The sequence below is a fragment of the Hemiscyllium ocellatum genome, chromosome 7 (genome assembly GCF_020745735.1).
Source record: "Hemiscyllium ocellatum isolate sHemOce1 chromosome 7, sHemOce1.pat.X.cur, whole genome shotgun sequence".
Taxonomy (NCBI): domain Eukaryota; kingdom Metazoa; phylum Chordata; class Chondrichthyes; order Orectolobiformes; family Hemiscylliidae; genus Hemiscyllium; species Hemiscyllium ocellatum.
Genome location: NC_083407.1, coordinates 54,001,869 through 54,025,439, shown reverse-complemented (window position 1 = coordinate 54,025,439; position 23,571 = coordinate 54,001,869). Strand labels below are relative to the sequence as shown.

Here is a 23,571-nt window from a genome sequence, read left to right as displayed (position 1 = left end):
TAGAGTAATTATTCTGAACCTTTGACTTTCTTCTTCTGAGGTGAATGCCTTGAACATTACCTCTAATCTCTGGAATTCCAAATCTTTAATCTTGCCAATAGCATTGGATTCTCAGACACATTTGTCCTTCTAGGGCAAGTATCATTCAGAGATCCTCAACTTCATCTTTTAGAGGTATTACTGCTGGATTGTCATCTGGTATGACTTTATGCAAGCCACTACTGTTGCAAGAAGCACCAGTGTCCAGCTGATATTTCACATTTATTTGATACTCTCATTCTACAGTTATAACCTACCTGTCTCTAAGACTCAATATTGCCAACCTGCTCTCAACTCCATTTCTGACACCATGTTGCGTTCACGGGACAACAGTCTAGTCTCCACAGCATCTTTACTGAAGTGCTTATAAGATGTCATGATAACAATGACATAACTATGGCAAACCAGGACGGACGTTTGTATATTCTTATATTCCTACCTAAATAACTTTGGTAGCTAAAGTGACTCATGCAGAATCCCAGTCATAAGAAGTGTCACAGCATTTGAATAGCTTTGGTTGTATATTTTTAATGAGACAGCTTTGACTACTTTCATCAGTTTGCCTTTTATACTGGTATAGTCAACAATAGAGCAGTTCCTGGCTTATTTACAGACCGTCTCTAGTCTCGCCCTCTCTAGAAACCAATTTCCAGAAATGAAATCCTGAAAATTAATTTTCCAGGCGATAAGAATTATATTGTCAAACCTTCAGCTGCAATCCACCTGGATCTGAATTTCAATGAACAGGTCGATGCCAGACCAGCCAACTAGATTCACATCGTTTAATGCCAATATTTTGTATTCAAGAAATTTGAAATGATAGCTTTCTTTTTTCAAACTTAATTCATTTTTCCTTGTATGCTTCAGTGCATTTGGAATTTTAATGCATTTATAAAACTGACTTTTACAGTAAAAACAAATTTGCTTTTACAAACATTTTTGAATTGAACTTCACAAATTGGGTTTCAGGAAAAGTAAACATTCTGCTGCCTACTAGTCATAGAGTCAGAGATGTACAGCATGTAAACAGACCCTTCGGTCCAACTGGTCCATGCCGACCAGATATCCCAACCCAACCCAATCCAGTCCAGTCCCATCTGCAAGCACTTGGACCATATCCCTCCAAACCCTTCCTATTCATATACCCATCCAAATGCCTCTTAAAAATGTTGCAATTGTACCAGCCCCCACCACATCCTCTGGCAACCCATGCCATACACATACCACACTCCGCATGAAAAGGTTGCCCCTTATGTCTCTTTTATATCTTTCTCCTCTCACCCTAAACCTATGCCCTCTAGTTCTGGACTCCCTGACCCCAGGGAAAAGACTTTGCCTATTTACCCTATCCATGCCCCTCTCTAAGGCCACCCCTCAGCCTCTGACACTCCAGGGAAAACAGCCCCAGTCTGTTCAGCCTCTCCCGGTAGTTCAAATCCTCCAATCCTTGTAAATCTTTTCTGAACCTTTTCAAGTTTCACAACATCTTTCCGATAGAAAGACCAGAATTGCACGCAATATTCCAACAGTAGCCTAACCAATGTCCTGTACAGCCGCAACATGACTTTCCAACCCCTGCACTCAATACTCTGAGTAATAAAAGGAAAGCATATCAAACGCCTTCTTCACTATCCTACCTACCTGCGACTCCACTTTCAAGGAGTTATGAACCTGCACTCCAAGGTCTCTTTGTTCAGCAACACTCCCTAGGACCTAACCATTCAGTGCATAAGTCCTGCTAAGATTTGCTTTCCCAAAATGCAGCACCTCACATTTATCAGAATTAAACTCCATCTGCTACTTCTCAGCCCATTGGCCCATCTGGTCCAGATCCTGTTGTAATCTGGGGTAACCCTCTTCGCTGTCCACTACACCTCCAATTTTCGTGTCATCTGCAAACTTACTAACTGTACCTCTTATGCTCACATTCAAATCATTTATGTAAATGACAAAAAGTAGAGGGCCCAGCACCGATCCTTGTGGCACTCCACTGGTCACAGGCCTCCAGTCTGAAAAACAACCCTCCACCACCATCTTTGAGCCAGTTCTGTATCCAAATGGCTAGTTCATGAGATCTAACCTTGCTGATCAGTCTCCCATGGGGAACTTTGTTGAACACCTTATTGAAGTCCATATAGATCACATCTACCGCTCTGATCTCATCAATCCTCTTTGTTACTTCTTCAAAAAACTTAATCAAGTTTGTGAGACATGATTTCCACAGCACAAAGCCATGCTGACTATCCCGAATCGGTCCTTGCCTTTCCAAAAACATGTACATCCTGTCCCCCAGGATTCACTCCAACAACTTGCCCACCACCGACGTCAGGCTCACTGGTCTATAGTTCCCTAGCTTGTTCTTACCACCCTTCTTAAACAGTGGCACCACATTTGCCAACCTCCAGTCTTCCGGCACCTCACCTGTGACCATCGATGATACAATATCTCAGCAAGAGGCCCAGCAATCAATTCTCAAGCTTCCAACAGAGTTCTAGGATATATCTGATCAGGTCCAGGGGATTTATCCACCTTTACCTGTTTCAAGACATCCAGCACTTCCTCCTCTGTAATATGGACATTTTGCAAGATATCACCATCTATTTCCTTACAGTCTATATCTTCCGTATCCTTTTCCACAGTAAATACTGATGCAAGATACTCATTTAGTATCTCCCCCACAGCTCCACACAAAGGCCACCTTGCTGATCTTTGGAGGGGCCCTATTCTCTCCCTAGTTACCCTTTTGTCCTTAACGTATTTGTAAAACTCTTTGGATACTCCTTAATTCTATTTGCCAAAGCTATCTCATGTCCCCTTTTTGTGCTCCTGATTTCCCTCTTAAGTATACTCCTACTTCCTTTATACTCTAAGGAGTGTTAAAAGGGAAAAGAAATAACAATCAAATTTAAAAAACACATCTATCTGAAGAAAACCAGCAAAAATAATTTCTTTTCTCCTTAACTGTGATGTGGATATATAAAAGAAACAAAAGGTTATGCCCAAAGCAAGTTTGTTTTGATGGCTTATTTCAAGTCTTGATCTTCACATTGCATTCAGATTTTTTTTTGAATAAAATGCAATTTGCCTCAACTAGTCATCACCATTGTGGTGAAATGATTTTTGATTTCACTCCTAAGTCACCTAAACTCTTAAGCTAAGATTTATTCTTTTATTTTGGAGTTCTCCCAAGAACATGGGGTGAAATCCTGTTGAGGCTTTGAGAATCAATTGTTGCTAGTGTCCCTTTACTTTGCCAAAGTCTGCTGAAACATCAGACAATCTAACAGACCTTCTCCTAGACTTAAGATGGAGGTAAGCCTCACCCACTGAAGGCTGCCAGTCAAATCAGAAACTCATATTCAGAAGTTATTGTGAGAAGCCAAGTTGGAGAAAAGCTTTCTACAAACAAGCTGCCCAGCTGATCAACCCCAATTCTGAAAATTAAACTCTCTTGTTAAGGTCAGGGTAAAACGTATTTGCTGTTTTGAAAAGGTTAAATGAGAAATATTTCAAGACTATTTCCTGTCCAAGCTGCGTTTACCAAGACTCCAGAGGCAGCCACAAGTAATTCAAGACTTACCCACACATGCCAGAAATACAACGACAGGCTTCTAGACCTTCCTGCCTTCAAGAATAACCTAGTGTTCAAAACACCTTCCCCCACCCCACCCCCCATCCCTTCAGAAAGTCAATCACTACTGAGAATTTAAAAAATCTTTTTGCAATAAGTGTGTTTTGGGGATACTTTGAAAGATGAGCACTTATACTTCTACATTACCCAATGTGGCACAGAGGTAACATCACTAGGTTAGTGACCCAGAGGCACAGGCTAAGGTTCTGGGAACACGGCTTCATATTATACCACAGCAGAGGGTGAAATTTGAATGGTTTTAAAATCTGGAATGAAAATAGATAATCTCATGGAGATCATGTAATCAGCGTATATTTATTTTCTGGTTTTACAAGGTTTATTAGGAAAGAAAATTTGCTCGCTTACATGTGATACCAGACCTACAATAATGTGGTTGACTCTTAACTGACCCCTGGGCAATTAGGGATGGACAAGAACTACTCTCTTGACGGTGATGCATACATCCCATGCAAAACAATTATGCCCTCTTCATATAATAAATTTTGTTTGCAGGACATCCTGGCATCCTAAAAGAGCTAGCTATAAAAGATAGTGGATGCATTATTTGTAATTTTCCAAAAGTCATTGGAATCTAGAGAAATACCTCTGGCAGTTCATTCCACATACAAACGAACCTCTGAGTAAAAATGTTGCCCCTATATATCCTTTTTACATCTTTCTCCTCTCACCTTAAAAATATGTTGCCCAGCTTTGAACACTCCACGCTAGGAAGAAGACTAGTTATTCTATGCCCCTCATGATTTTACAAACCTCTAAAAGGTCACCCCTCAACCTCCTATGCACCAATGAAAAAAAAAGGTGCAGTCTTTCCAGTCTATTTTTATATCTCAAACCTGCGTTCCCATCTTGGTAAACCTTGTTCAAACTGTCTCCAATTTAACATTAATTACTATAGCATAGTGACCAGAACTACACACACTACTCCAGAAGAGGACTCACCATCCCAACTCCTATATATTCAAAGCTCGAGCAAAGAAGGTATGCTTGCTAAACACTTTCTTAACCATCCCATCTACCTGTGACACAAGATTTCAAAGAATTATGTATCTGAACCCAGAGGTATTTCTGAACCCTGAGGTAACTCAATTCTACAATACTATCCAGGGCCTTACGATGTAATTGTATAAGTCCTGTCCTTGTTTGTATTACAAAGTGTAATATCTCACATTTATCAAAAGTAAACTCCATCTGCCATTTCTTAACCTATTGATCCAACTGATCAAGATCTCTTTGCAATCCTTTAGAACCTTCTTCACTGCCCACTATAGCACCAATTAAATGGTAAAGTCATCTACTACCTTTCTTCCCATGTATCATTTCATCAAAATATCTTTGGCAGTTGCCAAGATGTTTCTGGACAATCAAGATTTATCCCTGAAATGATTTGCAAAAAGTAACTAAGGTTAGGTTAATTGAAATAGTGAAAGAGTTAGTTATGTTCCAAGTAGGGGCTCGGAAGGCAGACATAATTGAGATAATATCACAAAATTTGGAGGTTGGACAGAAACACAAACCAAATGGTGAGCCAATTAAGTTAGTGAGAATGTAAGTGCAGATAAAGAAAGCTGAAAATAGAAAAAAAAAATGAAAAAATAGAAAAAACTTGAACTTGAGGCAAAAGACAAAAAGAGCACTCCAGAATGAGGAGAAAAGGAGAGAGAAGCGAATACTAATCATTAAAGGCTGGATTGAGCAAAACACAAAGGCTTCTGACTTAGAGGAACATTCTGACAAGAAAGGATCAGAATCTAATTCCAGTGGAGAGCTGTTTAAATTTCTGCAAGACCTCCTGACATTGGATGACCACCACATCCCTGATGGAGGAGAGGACTTAAATCCAGCACCTTAGGCTATTCAGCCATGCTACCACCGATCACAACATTGTGACTTGGGTGGTGATGCACCTCCATGGAGAAAACGCTTTTCCTAGAAACCTTTAATCAACCTGCTCAGTTGTGTTCTTGCACATATTATGAGCAGGTGGGACTTGAACTCAGGTCTCTTGGTCTAGAGGTAGGGATACTATCACTGTGCCACACAGCAATTATAGCTTTGGACCCCATTAACTGAAAGAATGTACAACCTGAACTTACAATTGATTACCCACTAAGAAAAAAGGCAAAATTAGTAAAATTAAATAAGGAGTGCATATGCTTTAGCACGATTAAAAATTAAAACAGGATCTCCTGATATGCTGTACTAGAGTCTAAGACAGCATTTCACACCTTTTTCATGTCTCTCCTGCACTAGCTCCCTCAGAGTCCAGGTTTCCAGACATTAAAATATTTGCAGCCTCAAGTCAACCAAATACTGGTTCAAATGTCACCCAATATTATGATGCTAACTAAGATGAAAAACTAGTCTAATTTTATACTTTTATCTAGCGTTTTGTAAAGACTATATCTAGCAGTGTACATATACATTTCGTACAGCAAATAACAATGTTTTTGAAACTGAACCACATGGTCTTCAGTATGACCTCTCCTTCACTCACTGATCAAGTGGAAGCTGCCTGCTGTGAATGCAAGTACTGGCAGACACCAGTTGCGTCAAATACTCTGCTTATGTGCTGTAGGTCACGTCATTTTATAGACTAGAGTGGTGCTGGAAAAGCACAGCAGGTCAGGCGGCATCTGAATAGCAGGAAAATAGACGCTTCAGGCAAAAGCCCTTCATCAGGAATGAGGCAGGGAGCCTCCAAGGTGAAGAGATAAATGGGAGGAGGGTGGGGCTGGGGAGAAGGCAGCTGAGACTGCAATAGGTAGATGGAGGTGGGGGTGAAGGTGATAGATTAGATTATTTACAGTGTGGAAACAGGTCCTTCGGCCCAACAAGTCCACACCAACCCATCGAAGCGCAACCCACCCGTACGCCTACATTTACCCCTTCACCTAACACAATGGGCAATTTAGCATGGCCAATTCACCTGACCTGCACATCTTTGGACTACGAGAGGAAACTACGGAGCACCCGGAGGAAACCCACGCAGACACGGGGAGAATGTGCAGAGTTTGCACAGTCAGTCGCCTGAGGCGGGAATTGAACCTGGAACTCTGGCGCTGTGAGGCAGCAGTACTAGCCACTGTGCCACCCATCATGGGATAGGTCAGAAAGGAGGGTGGAGTAGGAAGATTGGCAGGTAGGACAGGTCATGAGGATGGTGCTGACCTGGCAGATTGGAACTGGGGTTAGGTGGGGGGTGGGGGAGAGGAAATGAGGAAACTGGTGAAGTCCACATTGATGCTCTGGGGTTGAAGTGTTCTGAAGTGAAAGATGAGGCGTTCTTCCTCCAGGTGTTGAGTGGTGAGGAAGTGTCAGTGGAGCATGCCCAGGACCTGCATATCTGCAGTAGAGTAGGAGGGGGAGTTGAAATGTTTGGCCACGGCAGGGGGGGGGGGGGGGGGGGGGGGGGGGGTGAGGTTGATTGGTGTGGGTGTCCAGGAGATGTTAGTGAATTATATCATCTTTGACTGCAAATCACATGTCACATGTAAAAGGTTACTGAATATGTACAGAACATGCTGCAAGCTAGACTGATCACCTTGATAGCATTTTAGTCAAACGTGTGCTCGTCATAAAAACTGAGGAACTCCGTTTCCACATATGTAACTCTATGTGAACTTGATATGCCTACAAATAAGGATGATGGTAAAACCATATACCCCAAGACCACAAGAAAATGTAGCAAGGCAGTAATGTGGGTGAAAAAATATATCTTATTCAATTTGTTCATACTTTACAATGGCCTTGTAAGAGATAGGAACAGATTATGGAGATTTTGTTGAACTGTTTAGCATACTGCATTGTGTCATGATTTAACAGGGAAAAAAAAAGTGTGCTAGTGTTCCACAAGTGACCACAAAAAAAATGTAAAATCTGAGAGAGTGAGAGCACTTTGAGCACCTTTGCGGCTTCAGTTATAGAAGCAAGTGGACAAGCATGGCTATTTGTCAGACTCTTCAGGGCCATCAGTCTTCTTTGGTGAAGACTTATCATTGCCTCATCTGTCAGTGTCATCATGCAGGATATGGCATCACCCACATCTGCAATAATCCTTCATGGTTGTCTGCTGCAACTTCCGTGCAGGCAAGTGGAAAGAGTCTCATCACCAGGTTGTTTGGCTTCACTCAATTCCACTTGCTTCCGAGTGTCTGGCAAGTCCACCATGGCAGAAGCAGTGGAACTTTTCCCAGTAACCATTTTCCATAACTACATGGGTTCTAGAAGAGTCAGGTTGCTCATCAGCTTCTCATTGATGGCCTTAATAATTTCAGGTTTTCAGTGTACTAAATTACCTTTTGAACCACTGGCTGGAGCTTGACAAATGCAGATTGATGCACTCTAGCCCAGCAATGTTGGCACATATGGGACAGTTAATCTTCCTTTTCTTTCACAGATCTGGTTTTGTCTATTTTCCTGAACCATGCCTAAAAACAAGGAGGAAGTCCAGGTGGCTTGGTTAGCCTTGTACTACATGGGTAGTGTCCTGATATTCAGGAAGGAGCATGACTTCTTGGATTTGTCAGTCAAAAGAAGAGACAACTTTTCAAAACCATCTTGTTGCAGACAATGGCAGTGACACGTTCCTTTCCTGCTTTGCCACTACATCTTTAAACATCAAATAGCAACATTTTATGAAATAGTAAAAGAATCTGGCTCATAGTTAAACATGTCCCTTGCTGCATCCTCATTCAGTACAGGGATGAGACCATTCCAGAGCCTACCATTTGCCTTTGCTGTCATCTACACCGCACTCTCACTATTGTGCTTGATGTTGAAGCAATCTTGTCAATCGTTGATGCAGGTGAACTCTTGCAATTCAGTGCTCATAACAGTGTATAAATTCAAAGGTGATATTGCCAATTCCTTCACAATGTCAGTTCACGGACATGGATTTTCCACTTGCTACATTAGAATAGAGTAGAATCCCCACAGTTGCCCAACAAGTCCACACCGAGTAACCCACCCAAACCCATGCCCTTTAAACTATATTCACCCTTGACCAAACCTACACATCCCTGAACACTGGGCAATTTAGCATAGCCAATTCACTTAACCGCACATCTTTGGATTGTAGAAGGAAACTGCAGCACCCAGGGGAAACCCGTGCAGACACTGAGAGAATGTTCTGGAATTGAACTTATGTCCCTGGTGCTGTGAGGCAGCAGGGCTAACCACTGAGCCACTGTGCCGCCCATTAGTTTGATCTTCTCTCTGAACATTTAACTTTCTTAGGTTTAATCATGCTGAGAGGTTTTGCACATCCTCTCACAGGGAGATCAAAGTCAATTTATGGTACATCCAGTGGTTGACATTTTTGCACCAGTGATTGAGCTGCACTGATAGATCAGTGTGGTTATGTAACAAAATAATACAAGTTTGGCTGATCTGTCCTGCACAGGACTTGCATTTATCATGAACCTCGTTTTATGGGGTCTGCTCACGTGCCAGCAGAAATAGTCGAGAACTTTGACACAACTAGAATTTTTTTTAATCCAATGCATCTGTATTGCTACTGTTGAAACTGTGGGTGGCTCCAACTGCTTTCAGATCAGGATTGTCTGGTTCTGCTTTTTTTTATATATATGCCTTCTTTCCTGGACAGACTGTTCTCGTTTTACAAATACTGTTTTCCTTACAAAGCTTCAAAGACTCCTGCAAATGTATGCTAATACAGAGTTTTATTGGCATAAATTGAGTTTTAATGAGTTGTATTGCACAATGTTCCAGATGTGTCAAAATTCTGAAACATTACTTCAAGACACCTATGGGCAAAGTTAAAAATTATTCCTTTGTTATACACTTCATTATACTGGTATCGTAGTCATAACTGTCATATAGCTATATAAAAAGAATAATGTTGATTTCTGAGGAATCAGTTTCATACCTCATATTGCACAAACAGTGGTGGAAAGATGACGGATAGACAACCACTGACCTGCATAATCCCATGTTGATCAATCACTGACAAAGTGCAGGCCGGTAGTCCAGTTTGTAACAAGCCACTTTGTGTGGTTTTTGACCAATCTTGTCGTATGTTGGACATTTCAGATTTGAAAATGGCCATTTCGTTGTGACATGGTATGTATGAGAAATTGTTGCTTGCTATAACAAATAAGGTGTTAACCAATTCTGAGGCAAATCCAATCACTACAGATTGACTAATAATGTCTCCTGAAACAACACCAAATGAATTTCATGCAGAAAAATAGGAATGTTGCAGCAACTTTGATGGCCATTGGGTTTGTCATTCCTACAATGTAGTTCATCATTCAGCATTACTGTTTCAGTCTGTCTATTCATGTGCAATGCATAAGGACAACAATTTGACAAATTCAGGTTCAATGTACTGTAGTCTATAAGCTAACAGTGAGGTGAGTTGTGAACCTCTACGTTTGCATCTCTTTATCCTCTGAAGAGTAACATACACCTGAAAATTTGAAACTTTTTGCAATGTGAAAGTTGAGTAGATTTGAAATTTATGGACCAAACAATACCTTTGCGAGCTCATAATGTGGAACTGTCGGTGTTGGACTAGGGTGGACCTGATGTCATGTGACTTCTGACTTTGGGAGCTCAGTTAATTCAGTGGTCTGAATGGCTGGTTTGCAATGCAGAGTGAAGCCAACAAGCACAGACTAAATTCCCATATCGGCTGACTTCACCGTGAAGACCCCACCTACTCAACACTGCCTCTCAAATATGACATGGTCACCTCCAGATTACACCATCATTTATGTTTACTGAAAGAGCAAACTATAAGACAATGGTTTTGCTTTTTCACTGCAATGTCAAAGCCCTGCATCCACAATGAGCATGAAATGAGGCCAAAATAACTACCACAAAAAAATTCTTCTACGACAGCAACCAAAAACACCAATTTGTTTTTGAAATATAATAGTCTTGCCATTAACAAAATCAAGCAACTTGAAACTCTCATTTTCCTGGGATGATGTTAAATTGAAATACGGAAAATTCCATGCAGATTTAATTGATATGCATCATACTATCCAAGTAAAATTCTTGCCCATTTTTGGTAAGACTTCCCCTATCAAAATCGAGTGCAACCAAAAACAGTATCCAGCACCACAACATAACTAAAGGTTTGGTAACTGTCTCAGTTAACATCACCTTCTTGTTAAACCCTGGAACTGCTCGTGGTATACACTGATGTATCCAATTATCTACATACAGAAAATATCTGGTCTCAAAATAAAATTATCAGTTTTAATTACAGTTTACAAATTATGCAAAGCCAAGCATGAAAATAAAGCTAAGTTATATACTTCTTTTTGCATCTTTACTTACGTAATTGTTTTTCTTAGCAAGCTGTGAAGATATAACATCTCATCATGGTGACTGAAACTTGGCAAGTGGGCCCCAAGTGACTCACAAAATCTTTCTGACTCTTCCCATGTCCTCTTTCGTACCACCCTCTCATGATGAAAGATCTACAATGTAAATTGGATAATTATCCTTTTGATGTTTTGCATGTATAGACATAAATATAAAAATGGACCACAACACTTTGTCCAGCCGAGTGGGATTGCTCTCATCTGATCCGTTGCTATCCATCAAACCATAACCAGAGAATTATTTAACTAGCTTTTCTTCATGTTCCCAAACTATGACCACTGATGTCACATCTACCCACATGCTGAAGGCAGAGTATTAGTTTTCACATTATGTTGATAAACAGAGGGCAATTTACTATTACCATTTTTTTGGTCTCCACTCTCAACTCATTACCTAGTTACTGACTCCGTTCTTCACCTTGGCAGCAGTCCACATTAAGCCAAATACCTTGTTATCATATTTGATCTCAGATTAAGGGTCACTATGATTGCTGATTTTCACTTCCATAATTCCACTGTCTGATTTTGCCTGTCCCAGTTCATCTGTTGTTGAAACTCTTATTATGCCTTTGCTGTCTCCATTTGCAACTATTCCAACACATGCTTGGCCAATTCTCACCTTTCATTCAATGTAAAATGAAGGTAATCTAAAACCATGATGCCCATGCCCAAGGAGAACAAGGCTGCTCAGTTTTCACTCTTGTGCTCACTGATCTGTACAGACTCCTAATATTGATTTTAGATCATCATCTATGCTTTCACATTCCTCCATGGTCTTTATTCTCTTCCTAACACTAATCTACCCCAGGCTCAACCTTCAGAAATATCAATGTTTCTCGAATCCTGCCATCTTTTTCAGCCCCACTTTTAAATTGTACCACCACTGGTGGCCATACTCTTCAGGTGCTTCAACTCCATTCTCTGGCTTAGACATTCTCTTCCTAAACCTCTCCACTTCAATTTCCTCCTTTTTGACACTTTGACCAAGCTTTAGACCATCTGACCTAAATGTCTCATTTTGTATCATACTTTGTTTTATTAAAGTTAAATATCACACAACACCGGTTTAATTGGAAGCACACTAGCTTTCGGAGTGACGCTCCTTCATCAAGTGATAGTGGAGGGCTTGATCGTAACAGAATTTATTGCAAAAATTTGCAGTGTGATGTAACTGAAATTATACATTGAAAAATTGATGGTCTGTTAAGCGTTTCATCTGTTGGAATACAGTGATAGTTGCACTTCTTTCATGTGTAAATCACAAAACTTTGTTAAAAAGTTGCATTCTCGGGTTAGCTGTTAACAATGGTGATAGCTAGACAGTACGTTGAAGGTGTTAGCCCCTGTGTTCTCTGTCTATGACCTGATATTTAGATTGTTATCTCACTTTTTGGATTAGAATCAGAGTTTTACATAAATTCATGCAGTTTTTGAGCTCAGCGTTCTACATGAATGTATGCAGTTTTTGAGCAATGCAACTCTGCAAGTACAAATTCACCACACAAAACGTGTGCGCATGTGGGTCTTTGTGTGTGTGTCTGTCTGTCTAGGGTGGGGGTTGGGAGAGTGTGAGTGTGAGAGAGAGAGAGAGAGAGAGAGAGAGAGAGAGGGGTGCAGAGTGTCTTAAGTCTGTGAGGGGGTGCGTGTGAGTGTGAGTGTGAGTGAGAGTGTGTGTGGTGCAGTGGTGATCACCTGTAATGTGACATGAACCCAAGGTCCCGGTTGGGGAACACTTCAGTGGTCCAGGACATTCAGCCTCGGACCTTCGGGTGACCATCCTCCAAGGGACAGGCGGCAGAGGAAAGTGGCTGAGCAGAGGCTGACAGCTAAGTTCGGTACCCATAGGGAGGGCCTCAACCGGGACAGACTTAAGACACTCTGCACCCACTACACACAACCCCCACCCCAGACACACACAGACAGACAAAGACCCACATGCACACATATTTTGTGTGGTGAATTTGTACTTGCAGAGTTACAATGCACTTTGCTCAAAAACTGCATACATTCATGTAGAACTGAGCTCAAAAACTGCATGAATTTATGTAAAACTCTGTTATCTCACTTTTTAAGATTAGAATCCATCTAAACATCAGGTCATAGACAGAACACAGGGGGCCAACACCTTCAACATATTGGTAAAAACAATGACTGCAAATGCTGGAAACCAGATTCTGGATCAGTGGTGCTGGAACAGCACAGCAGTTCATACCTTCAACATATTGTCTAGCTATCACCATTGTTAACAGCTAACCCGAGAATGCAACTGTTTTAAAAAAGGTTTTGTGATTTACACATGAAAGAAGTGAAACTATCACTGTATTCTAACAAATGAAAGGCTTAACAGACAATCAGTTTTTCAAATGTATAATTTCAGTTACCTCACACTGCAAATTTTGGCGATAAATTCTGTGTTACGATCGAGCCCTCCACAATCACCTGATGAAGGAGCATCGTTCCGAAAGCTAGTGTGTTTCCAATTAAACCTGTTGGACTGTAACCTGGTGTTGTGATTTTTTAAACTTTGTACACCCCAGTCCAACACTGGCATTTCCAAATCATGTTTTATTAAGCTCATGTAAAGCATTTAGAAACATTTCATCCTATTATAGGAATTTTTTAATGCAAGTTGTTGTTGAAACAGTTTCTGCCCATATGAAATAACCCAGGTTTTGATCCTTGAACTTGGCGAGCTGATAAAATTTCTCACTTGAAAGCACTGCCATTTAAATTTCTGACAGTTACAGTATGAAGCACTCCAGAACAAACTTTCTCCAACATACAGTCACTTCAACCTAACTTCATTAGTGTGGCATCTTTTCCACACCAAGTAATCTTAAATCAGTCTTATTGAAAGTCAATTTGTACCAACTAAGGGACAGTTTTAGGCCATTGGCCCCTGTGCACAAAGAAATAAACTGAATTTTCACACGAGATCCCCATACCAAAACAGACTGAAAGACTTTTGTTGGCTGGCTGAGAAATTGATGTTGGATCCAACATTTGTACCAAGTCAGATAGATAGCAGGCCTTGAAGAGTCTCCAGTAAGCCACAGGTGTAAAACAGATAGCTGCAGTATGTTGAGAAGGAAGTAAACTGAACAAGTGACACATCGAGGTGGTAGCCCGGTAGGCCACAAAATCATGGGTGGCAACTAAAACATCCTACACACTAAAATTATTCAGAATTCCTTTAATCATTAACAAAGTCCCCAGTGGAGTCAAGCAGTTTCGGTTTCTCAATATTTACTGAGCAGCATTGCTTAAATTCCCTCATTCCCTGTTTAACTTTGCACGAACTTATATCCTACAAATGATGCAAGCTCCAGACTTGAATTTTTAAAAATGTCCAGTATAACCACTCAATTCTAGGCCCAGCTGAACATCACATCAGATGTTGCTGGTTGGGCAGCAAAGATACCAAAGGTGGTTGCATTGTTCAAGTTCCTTGCTTGACCATGACCGAACCCCCACCATGTTCATATTCAATCAATGGACATCAGTTTTCAGGCAAAAGACTGGCAGAAGGCAAATGCCTGGGTTGGAGTTAAACATAGCACGCAAAAGTAAATGCTAGAATGTTGTGACATAGATGGGCCTTTAAAATGATCAAATCTAGGCTAGTAAAAAAAAACAAACTTCAGATTACCTACACCATAAAAGGTCACAGTCAGCAGATTTTCTGATGGATGCAGAAATGAAGAAAACATACAAAGATAGCCAAGAGGAAAATTCTAAACTGCCAGGGCCTGTAAACATTTGAAAATGTATCCAAAAGGTTATAGCCATCTTAAAACCTTAGCTAGTGACTACATTTCAGAGCTGGCCTACACAATACATTCAAAAGTCTCTACTCATTTTCAAAAGGATGTTACCTATTTTAGTACAGTTTCAAAAATACCTACAATAATAATGTGGATCACAGACAGCTGTTAATCCCAACTGCTCATGAGTTTTCCAGTAATAGCACATAAAGTCACTCATCTGTGGATATGTTGAAAGTGATGCCTTTGGGACTTGTCACTCCCAAGCTACATAGCCGAGTAGTCGTTAGGAACTTCTAAGATAGTGACTGGCAAGGGATTACAAAGTAACACAATAAAATACCACGACATAGGCATTAATAATGGTGCTATGATTAGTCTCACTTCCCTTGTGCTCATGAGGGAAAAACAAATTAGCCCTCCCCTAACTGACTGAGACGATGATTATCACTAACTTTATATCCGGAGAGATCCCAAAGACTTGCTTTCTTCTTCTTCCTGCAAGCAATATTCTACCTTTCCTCTACTTGACATCATCTGGGACAAAGCAGCCCACTTGATTGGCACTACACCCACAAGCACCAGTCCCTCCACAAGTGGTGAAATGTATCTAAAAGGCGAGCAGAATGCAACCAAACAACTTCCTCTCACTCCCCCATCAGCATTTCACAGGGATTGTTCCCTACAGGACATCCCCCATCCATTCATCGACCATTAACACCATGGAGAATATAACAAATAAAGCTAAAAGAAAGGAGAGAAATGAGAGTTGGTTCACATGGCACTTTCCCATGTAATCACAGAAGGTGCAACGCCTGCCCCTTCATCTCCTCTCTGCTTTGCATCCAAGGGCCTAAACAGTCTTTCCAGGTGAAACAATATTTCATCTGTACCTCCTCCAATCTTGTGTATTGTATTCGCCGCATCCAATGTGGCCTGCTCTACGTTGGAGAAACCGAACGTACGTTGAGTGACTGCTTTGCAGCATGACCCTGAACACTCATCTGTCCTTGGCATGTTGCAGTGCTCCAGTGAATCACAGCGTAAACTGGAGGAACAACACCTCATCTTCAGATCAGGCACTCTATAGCCTTCTGGATTTACAATACTTAAATTGTGAACCAACTCCCATTTCTCTCCTTTCTTTTAACTTTACTGGTTATATTCTCCGTCCCCAAGTCTTCTCCCCCCACCCTTGACCCCAGTGGGACTGGTCTGTTCTTCCCAGTCTGGCAGTTAGACACCCCATTAATCCTGCCTTTCTCACATTCAGATCACTTAATCTAAACTATCAACATCTTTTCTCCCCAGCACTCTACCCCCCTCACCATTCCCTCCGCCAACCACAATATAAATGCTTCCCCTCCAAACTTCACAAGCTGTAATGGAGAGCCATCTAGACTCAAAATGTTAGCTTGTTTTTTCTCCATGGATGCTGTCTGACCCTGATGTGATTGCCAGCATTTGTTGTTTTCAGTTCCTCCACAACATATTCAGTAGCACTGTATACTATCTAGAAGATGCACTGAAGAAATTCAAAGATCCTTTGACGGCACCTTCCAAACCTTCCATCTAGAAAGATAAGGGCAGCAGGTACATGGGAACACCACTACCTGCAAGATCCCCTCCATGCCACTCAGAATCCTGACTTGGAAATATATTACTGCACCTTCGCAATTGCTTGATCAAAAGTCCTGGAATTCCCTAGCTAAGGGCATTGTGGGTCTATCCACAGTTCGTGGTTCAAGAAGACAGCTCACCAGTATTCTCTTAAGGGCAGCTAGGGACAGGCAATAAATGCTGGCCAGACAGTAATCCCCATGTCCCATGAGTGAATGTTTTTTAAAAAAGGTGCTATTAAACAGGCATTAGCACTCCTCAGTACCTAAAAAGGTGTTGGCAAATTATTTGATCATGGATCCTAACACAATTGAACCAATTCTTGCTCTCTTCTCTTGTTCATACATATGAAGGCAATTCTAGGAGTATTCAGGAAATAGGAGGCTATCTAATCTTGACCTGTTTTAGATCTTAAAATAGTAATAAAATGATCAATGCTTCATTAAGCTCACAGTTCCTCAAAAATGTTTGCGGTCAGAACGTGCGTTCTTAATATATTTTTGAAAAACAACACAATAGTCTCTAGACACATCTACCCAAAATGCAGATTTTTTTCTTTTGATTTTGTATTTCTTCAAATGAAATGCTGCCAGACTTTTTTCAAAGATTTTTTTTAAATTATGGAGGAAATTTGCCTCTTTCACCCATTAATTTTTTGCTTAAAAGTGAAAAATAAAAATTGATTTTTAAATTCGCTGATTGTTCTTTGAAGAAAAAGTATACTTGAACTTGACGCTATTCTTACCTTGTAGCAGTGTTGAAGGTCTGGGTTAGTTTGCCACCCAACAGGGCAAGAACCTGCTGGGGGTGTTTCCTCAGTTTCTGTAGTATTGCTAATACTCTTCTTACAAATAGACATAGCTTTAAAGGTATTGCAGTTTTTGGCCTCCCACCGGCCAAGAGCTTTTCCTGTAGCCATAACAACACATCCACCAGGAGATGCTGGAACAAGAAAAGACAGTTTGTAATTTGTTTCAACAGGTTTTTAAAAAAATAAACTTAAATTGTACAGAGTTATGAAATATCAATTTATTTTTTCTTCAAAAGGTGTAAACAGAACAATTTAAAACAATACTTATGGAAATGGTACATTCATAGGTGAAAACTTATTATCATTCCTTTGCACATGTCGAGTAGAAGTATTTTGAAAAGTTTCAAAGATTGGTGCTAACTCATCGGAGGATCAGTTGAGTCTGGAAATAGAGGAGGGGAATGCCCAGTGCAGAGGAAAGAGGAGATCTTGTTGACTAATAGTTTTGTTAATTGAAATCAGTTTTGTTTTTAGAAATGAGTTTTGGTTGAGGAACCCTTCAAAATTATGCTGAGACTAATTTGCATTTCCCCAGTTACAGGCAGGCATCAGACAATATTCTTCACCATTGAAATATGTCCTATGCTTTGCTTCAGCAAGATCTTCTTATTTACTGTCAGAAAGAATACACACCAGCATAAAAGTGCATCACCTTACAGTTTGCAACAAGAACTCTTCTAGACTGATGTGCAAGGTGTTCGTGTCTTACAAGTAGGGCCAGAAAGATCTGACTGCTAGAAATGAAGTCATTCTGGACAGTGAACCAGAAGATCAAATGCAGGAAGGTGACCAGAAAACATTGGTGGCTAAGATTCTGCCTGCCTAATAAAAGAGGGTGGAAATTACAGACACTTATGGGGATGATGACTGTGTGTTTGGAGATGTCATTTAACTGGATATGTACACTAAATCTCAAGTCAGAATATGACATTGTATTTTAGTGCAGAAACATGTATGGTTTTACTGTGGGTACAATGCTGCTGCTCCACTCCATTCCACTTGCATTTTCCAGCTGCACGGAGAAAACGTGGGATCAAAAGATTCCACAGAGATTGATTTTTTAATTCATTGGAGGTGGGCATCACAGACTAAACCAGTTCTTATTACCCATAGGGCAGATCAGAGTTGGCCACATTGTGTGACTCTAGCCCCGCAGCATGGGCCAGATCAGGTAAGGATGGTAGTTACATAGAAGATATTAGCAAACCTGTTGATTTTTTCCTGACAATTACCATTAGACTCTTAATTCCAGATTACTGAATTTAAATTCCACCATTTCCAACAGTAAGAGTTGATCCAAGGCCCCATTTCTTGGATTAATAGTCTAATGATAATAGCACTGGGGCATTGCATCCAGTCTTACAGTTTAGCTAACTGAAAGTATGGCTAGATGACACTTCATTTTCACACCCTAGAGTGCAAAAGGAGGCCGATTGATTCATTGAGTCCACACCAACCCTCTGAAGATCATTCCACCCAGACCCAGTCCCCAAACCCCTATCCCTGTAAACCTGCATTTCCCATGGCTAATCCACTTAACCAACACATCCTTAGACATCAAGGGCAATTTAGCACGGCCAAGCCACCTAACCTGCACATCTTGGGATTGTGGGAGGAAACCAGAGCACCAAGGAAACTCCCGCAGACCATCACCTGAATCGAACCCGGGTCTCTGCTAACCACTGAACCCTTATACAAAACGATTATTGTCTGCTTGAGAAAGAATAGCTCTCCTCGAAGTCTGTCAAATATTTGGGAAACTATTTTAAACAGGTTTGCCTAATTGCACAATGACAACCTGCAGAGTTACCAAGGGAAAAATCTCAACTAGGGTTGAAAGTCACTTGTCAGCAGTTGGAATTTTCTCCTTTCTTCAAAGGACTAAATCATTTTCTTGCTTGTGTTGCCCCCAAAGGTATTATTCATCCTTCAAAAGGTGTTTGGTGGAGCTCAAATGGGTGCAAAGTGACTGCTAAGGCAGATCTCATTTACAACAAAACATTTTGGCTACAGAATATGATGTTACATACAATTGAGATTTGGAGGAGTTGCTGCTCAGAAACCTTCCACTTGCATTTTCTCTACACCTTTGGTGTGGATTTGTTTATGACAGAACTCATGACAGTTTTTTAAAAAAAAATTGGTTGCAACAGGTACAGAGGTTGGACAGGCTTCTCACACGACTGGAGGTTAACGTGAAGCGAAACCTTGAGTTCCCTGTAGAGTTTTCATTGACCACCATGAGATTACAACCCAGTCAAGTTCGTCATACAAGATTCACTTCAGTAAATGAATACCAAACTTTCTTGCTGCATGACCAGGCCAACTCAGTAGTGACTATCTTAGTGGCAAGGCCATTAAAGTCTCATTTCCTGTTACCATCTGATCTTCAGAAACTTCTGACAGCAATTAAAGTGGCAGTCTGCATACCAATGATTGTATACTAGCATCATGAGTGGGAGTGACCAGCACTCGACAGATCTTAACTTTGGGAGGCAGACTTGCTTTGTTTCTTTTGCAATGTTTGAAGACTGTCAAACATTGTACATAATTTTACAATTCTTGCATATTTTTCAACATCAATACAGGTAACCCAAAAGAATGTGCTGACAAGATATCTTAATTTATCTGCTCCCATCAGGCTCTAGTAATGGACTGAGACATTGAGTCCAAATAGTGGTTTCCAAAAGAACACTGGAACAATTTTCCTCATACCAATTTTTTAAGGCTGAAGTTGATGTATGCAAAGTGTATAATAGAGAAGTAGAACCTCTCAGGGCTTGCTGTACTTTGTCCTCTATTGGTCCTCACCAGCCAGACCTCATATGGCTGCTGTCACATGCTGACTAAAGATCATAATATAAAGGAATAGAATTCGGCCATTCAACCCATCAAATCAGCTCTGCTATTCAATTATGGTCGATTTGTTTCTCAACCACATTCTCCTGCCTTCTTCTTGTAACTTTTTATTCTCTTACTAATCAACAACTTACCGGTGTCTTAAATCCACTCAATGTTTTGCTTTCTAGAGCCTCCTGTGGCAAGGAGTTCCACAGATCCACCAGCCTCTGGCTGAAGAAATTCCTCATTTCCGTTTCAAATGGTTATCTCTTCGCTTTGAGGTTGTGCCCTCAGGTCCTAGACTCTTGTACTAGTTGAAACATCATCTTCATATTCACTCGATCCAAGCCTCTCAGTGCTCTAAAGTTTTAATCAGATGCTTCTAAACTCCATTGAGTGCAGACCCAGGGTCCTCAACCGCTCTTCAAACAAGAGGCCCTTTCTCGGTGGGATCAGTTGTTGTAAACCTCCTCCAAGGTCAGCACAACGGTCCTGAGATATGGGACCCAGACTGCCGATAATATTCCAAGTGCAATCTGACCAGAGCCTTATATAGCCTCAGCAGTACATCCCTGCATTTATAATTTAGCCCAATGAATTGAATGCAAAGATTGCATTTGCCTTCCTAACTGCCAACTGGACATACGTGTTAACCTTCAGAGAATCCTGAACTAGGACTCTCAAGTCCATTAAAGTACATACCAACCACATTCTGATATATCACTTCAGTGAGCAATTTAAGGATTTCCCTACCCTGGCAGATGAGACCAATTTCAAGATCCAATGGAAAGCAGTCAGCACTATGTTCTGGGAGATGCAGACCTCACTTAAGGTACAGAAAACATTGTGGTCTCCCATTGCATCTGCATCCATCTCCAGTCCTCCAGATTCATTTGGCTACCGGACCAAATAGATCACAAGAGAGACGGAGGCTGACCATGTGCAACTTTCCTTCAGTATAATACAGTTCAAGGGCAAATCATGTTCATTAGCTTTCAGTTCCAAGGATACCTAGCAGAGATGGCTTACAAGCTATTTGACTCTGTATGCATCACAAAGAATTCAATCCTAATTGTTGTCTCATGATTCACTTCCATCAACCCAAAGAAATGACCAGTAATGGTGGAAAGTGGGATTAGCCAATTAAAGCTCAAAAGATTGAAGTTAAATGTAGTCCTTTGCATCCTGTCCCCCAAATCACTGCACCCCCACCCCTACCCCCATTAAGACATTCTAACTCAGTGCAGGGAGAGGATATAACCTGGGACCTTCTTGATCTAACTGATTCTGTTCTAAATTAGAAGGACATTTATCAGCTGAGCTATGGGGTAGGACCTGGAACTTTCTTTTCTCAATAGCAAATAGATGGAATACTTGGATGTTTTTAGAATCAAGGATACTGTAAATACCTACCTGGCTGATATGCATTCCAATTTGTATACGTTACGGGCTCTTTCTCCTTGGATTTAGTAAACCATGTGTATTCTCCAGTGCCGTTTCTATCCTGAAAGCTAGTCCAGAAGTATTTGCCATTTTCTGTCGTATATTTTGCAATCAAACTATTAATAAATTCTTGTTCAAACCTGCATTCAGAAAAAAAAATTCACTTTTCAGAAGAGAAACCAATTACTCTTTTCTACTTAGGAAACATACCATGAAATGGGTACATTCCAAATTTTATTGCAATTATGAGGGAAACTTAATATTCCTTGGCTAATGGAGGTCTGGTAAAAGAATATGTCAAAATAAAAATCATTAGTTCAAAAGATACAAGGCAAGCATTTATTACCCAACCCAAATAACCTCAAAGTGGAGGAGAGTAATCTTCTTGAATACAACTATTTCCAAGGGCAGTTTAGAATCAACTAGAGTCTAGAGTTTGGGACAGATAAATGTTAGAAATAGAAATCTGAACAACCAGCAATCACATGACAGAACTACACAGCAAAATTTCACATTTTTCGACAGAAAAAGCAAATGCTATTGCATACAAGAATTAAACATAGCAGATACCATTTACTCAACACTATATATTTATAATTATGTTTGCTATAAATGCAGTTCACACCCCACCCTGCCTCAGTATCCATCACAGCAATCTTGAAGGTTCATATACTTAGAGACGTCAATCCCAAATGATGTTACAGCCTTCAGGAATTTATTTTAATTCACCTCAGTATTTCAGATATTCTCTGTACTACAAGACTGGGGAAACTTTCTAACAGCTTCTTGACCAAGTGAAATTCCAGGATTTATTTAATACTTCATTTCTGTGGATCCATCAGTTCCTTGTTCTAATTGCCCACAGATACTCAGCTGCCTTCTTTTCAGTTTACAAGCTAACACTATCGACTGCTTTCTGCCACAAGACTTCAAAGATCAATGTCGATTCTATCCTCCAACTACAAGGCAAATCTTCCAGTTGCTTTCAGTCTTGCAAAATCTAAACTGTGTTGAACGATGAACTTAGTAACCTTTTTTGCCTAACGTTCAGGCCAGACTAACAATCAAAAGTTGGTTCTCCCTATCTAGAGAGATTCAGTCTACAGCAAAGCAAAACTACAATCGCCCCTTGCTTAAAAAATTAGACGTCAGGAACTCTCCCGATTCTTATTAGGCTTCTATGCTCCCAAAGCTTCAAATTCTGCAACTCGTGAGCAATTTAAAAAGAAAACTGACGTAATTGCCTTATCTCTGGCCTTCCTGGTTCTACTAAAATAACCATCGGTCAATCACTCCGCTTTTTCTTTGCACTTTCAGCTGTGACTTTATAAATCAAATACAGGTTACTTTTTACTTAGGCTTAGAGTCATCGAGATGTACAGCATGGAAACAGAACCTTCGGTTTAACCTGTCCATGCCGACCAGATATCCCAACCCAATCTAGTCCCACCTGCCAGCACCCAGCCCATATCCCTCCAAACCCTTCCTATTCATATACCCACCCAAATGCCTGTTAAATGTTGCAATTGTACCAGCCTCCATCACATCCTCTGGCAGCTCATTCCATGCACGTACCACCCTCTGCGTGAAAAAGTTGCCCCTTAGGTGTCTTTTATATCTTTCCCCTCTCACCCTAAACCTATGCCCTCTCGTTCTGGACTCCCTGACCCCAGGGAAAAGACTTTGTTTATTTATCCTATGTCCCTCATAATTTTGTAAAACTCTTAGGTCAGCCCTCAGCCTCCGGTGCTCCAGGGAAAACAGCCCCAGCCTGTTCAGCCTCTCCCTGTAGCTCAGATCCTCCAACCCTGACAACATCCTTTTAAATCTTTTCTGAACCTTTTCAGGTTTCACAACATCTTTTTGATAGGAAGGAGACCAAAATTGCATGCAATCTTCCAACAGTGGCCTAACCAATGTCCTGTACAGCCGCAACATGACCTCCCAACTTCTGTACTCAATTCTCTGACCAATAAAAGAAAGCATACCAAACGCCTTCTTCACTATTCTATCTACCTAAGACTCGACTTTTAAGGAGCTATGAAC

General features: G+C 40.7%; 1 protein-coding gene across 2 annotated transcripts in view; it reads right to left on the bottom strand.

Moving 5' to 3' along the window:
- The window catches only part of ly75 (lymphocyte antigen 75), a 140,167-nt gene that overhangs the window by 83,675 nt on the left and 32,921 nt on the right, over nt 1-23,571 (bottom strand). For both annotated transcript variants that reach the window (XM_060827202.1, XM_060827203.1), the window contains exons 11-13: nt 21,496-21,665; nt 17,176-17,372; nt 11,000-11,142 (exon numbers count right to left, since the gene is read on the bottom strand). In XM_060827202.1, coding sequence (XP_060683185.1) covers nt 11,000-11,142; nt 17,176-17,372; nt 21,496-21,665 — 510 coding nt within the window. The remainder of the gene's footprint in view (nt 1-10,999; nt 11,143-17,175; nt 17,373-21,495; nt 21,666-23,571) is intronic.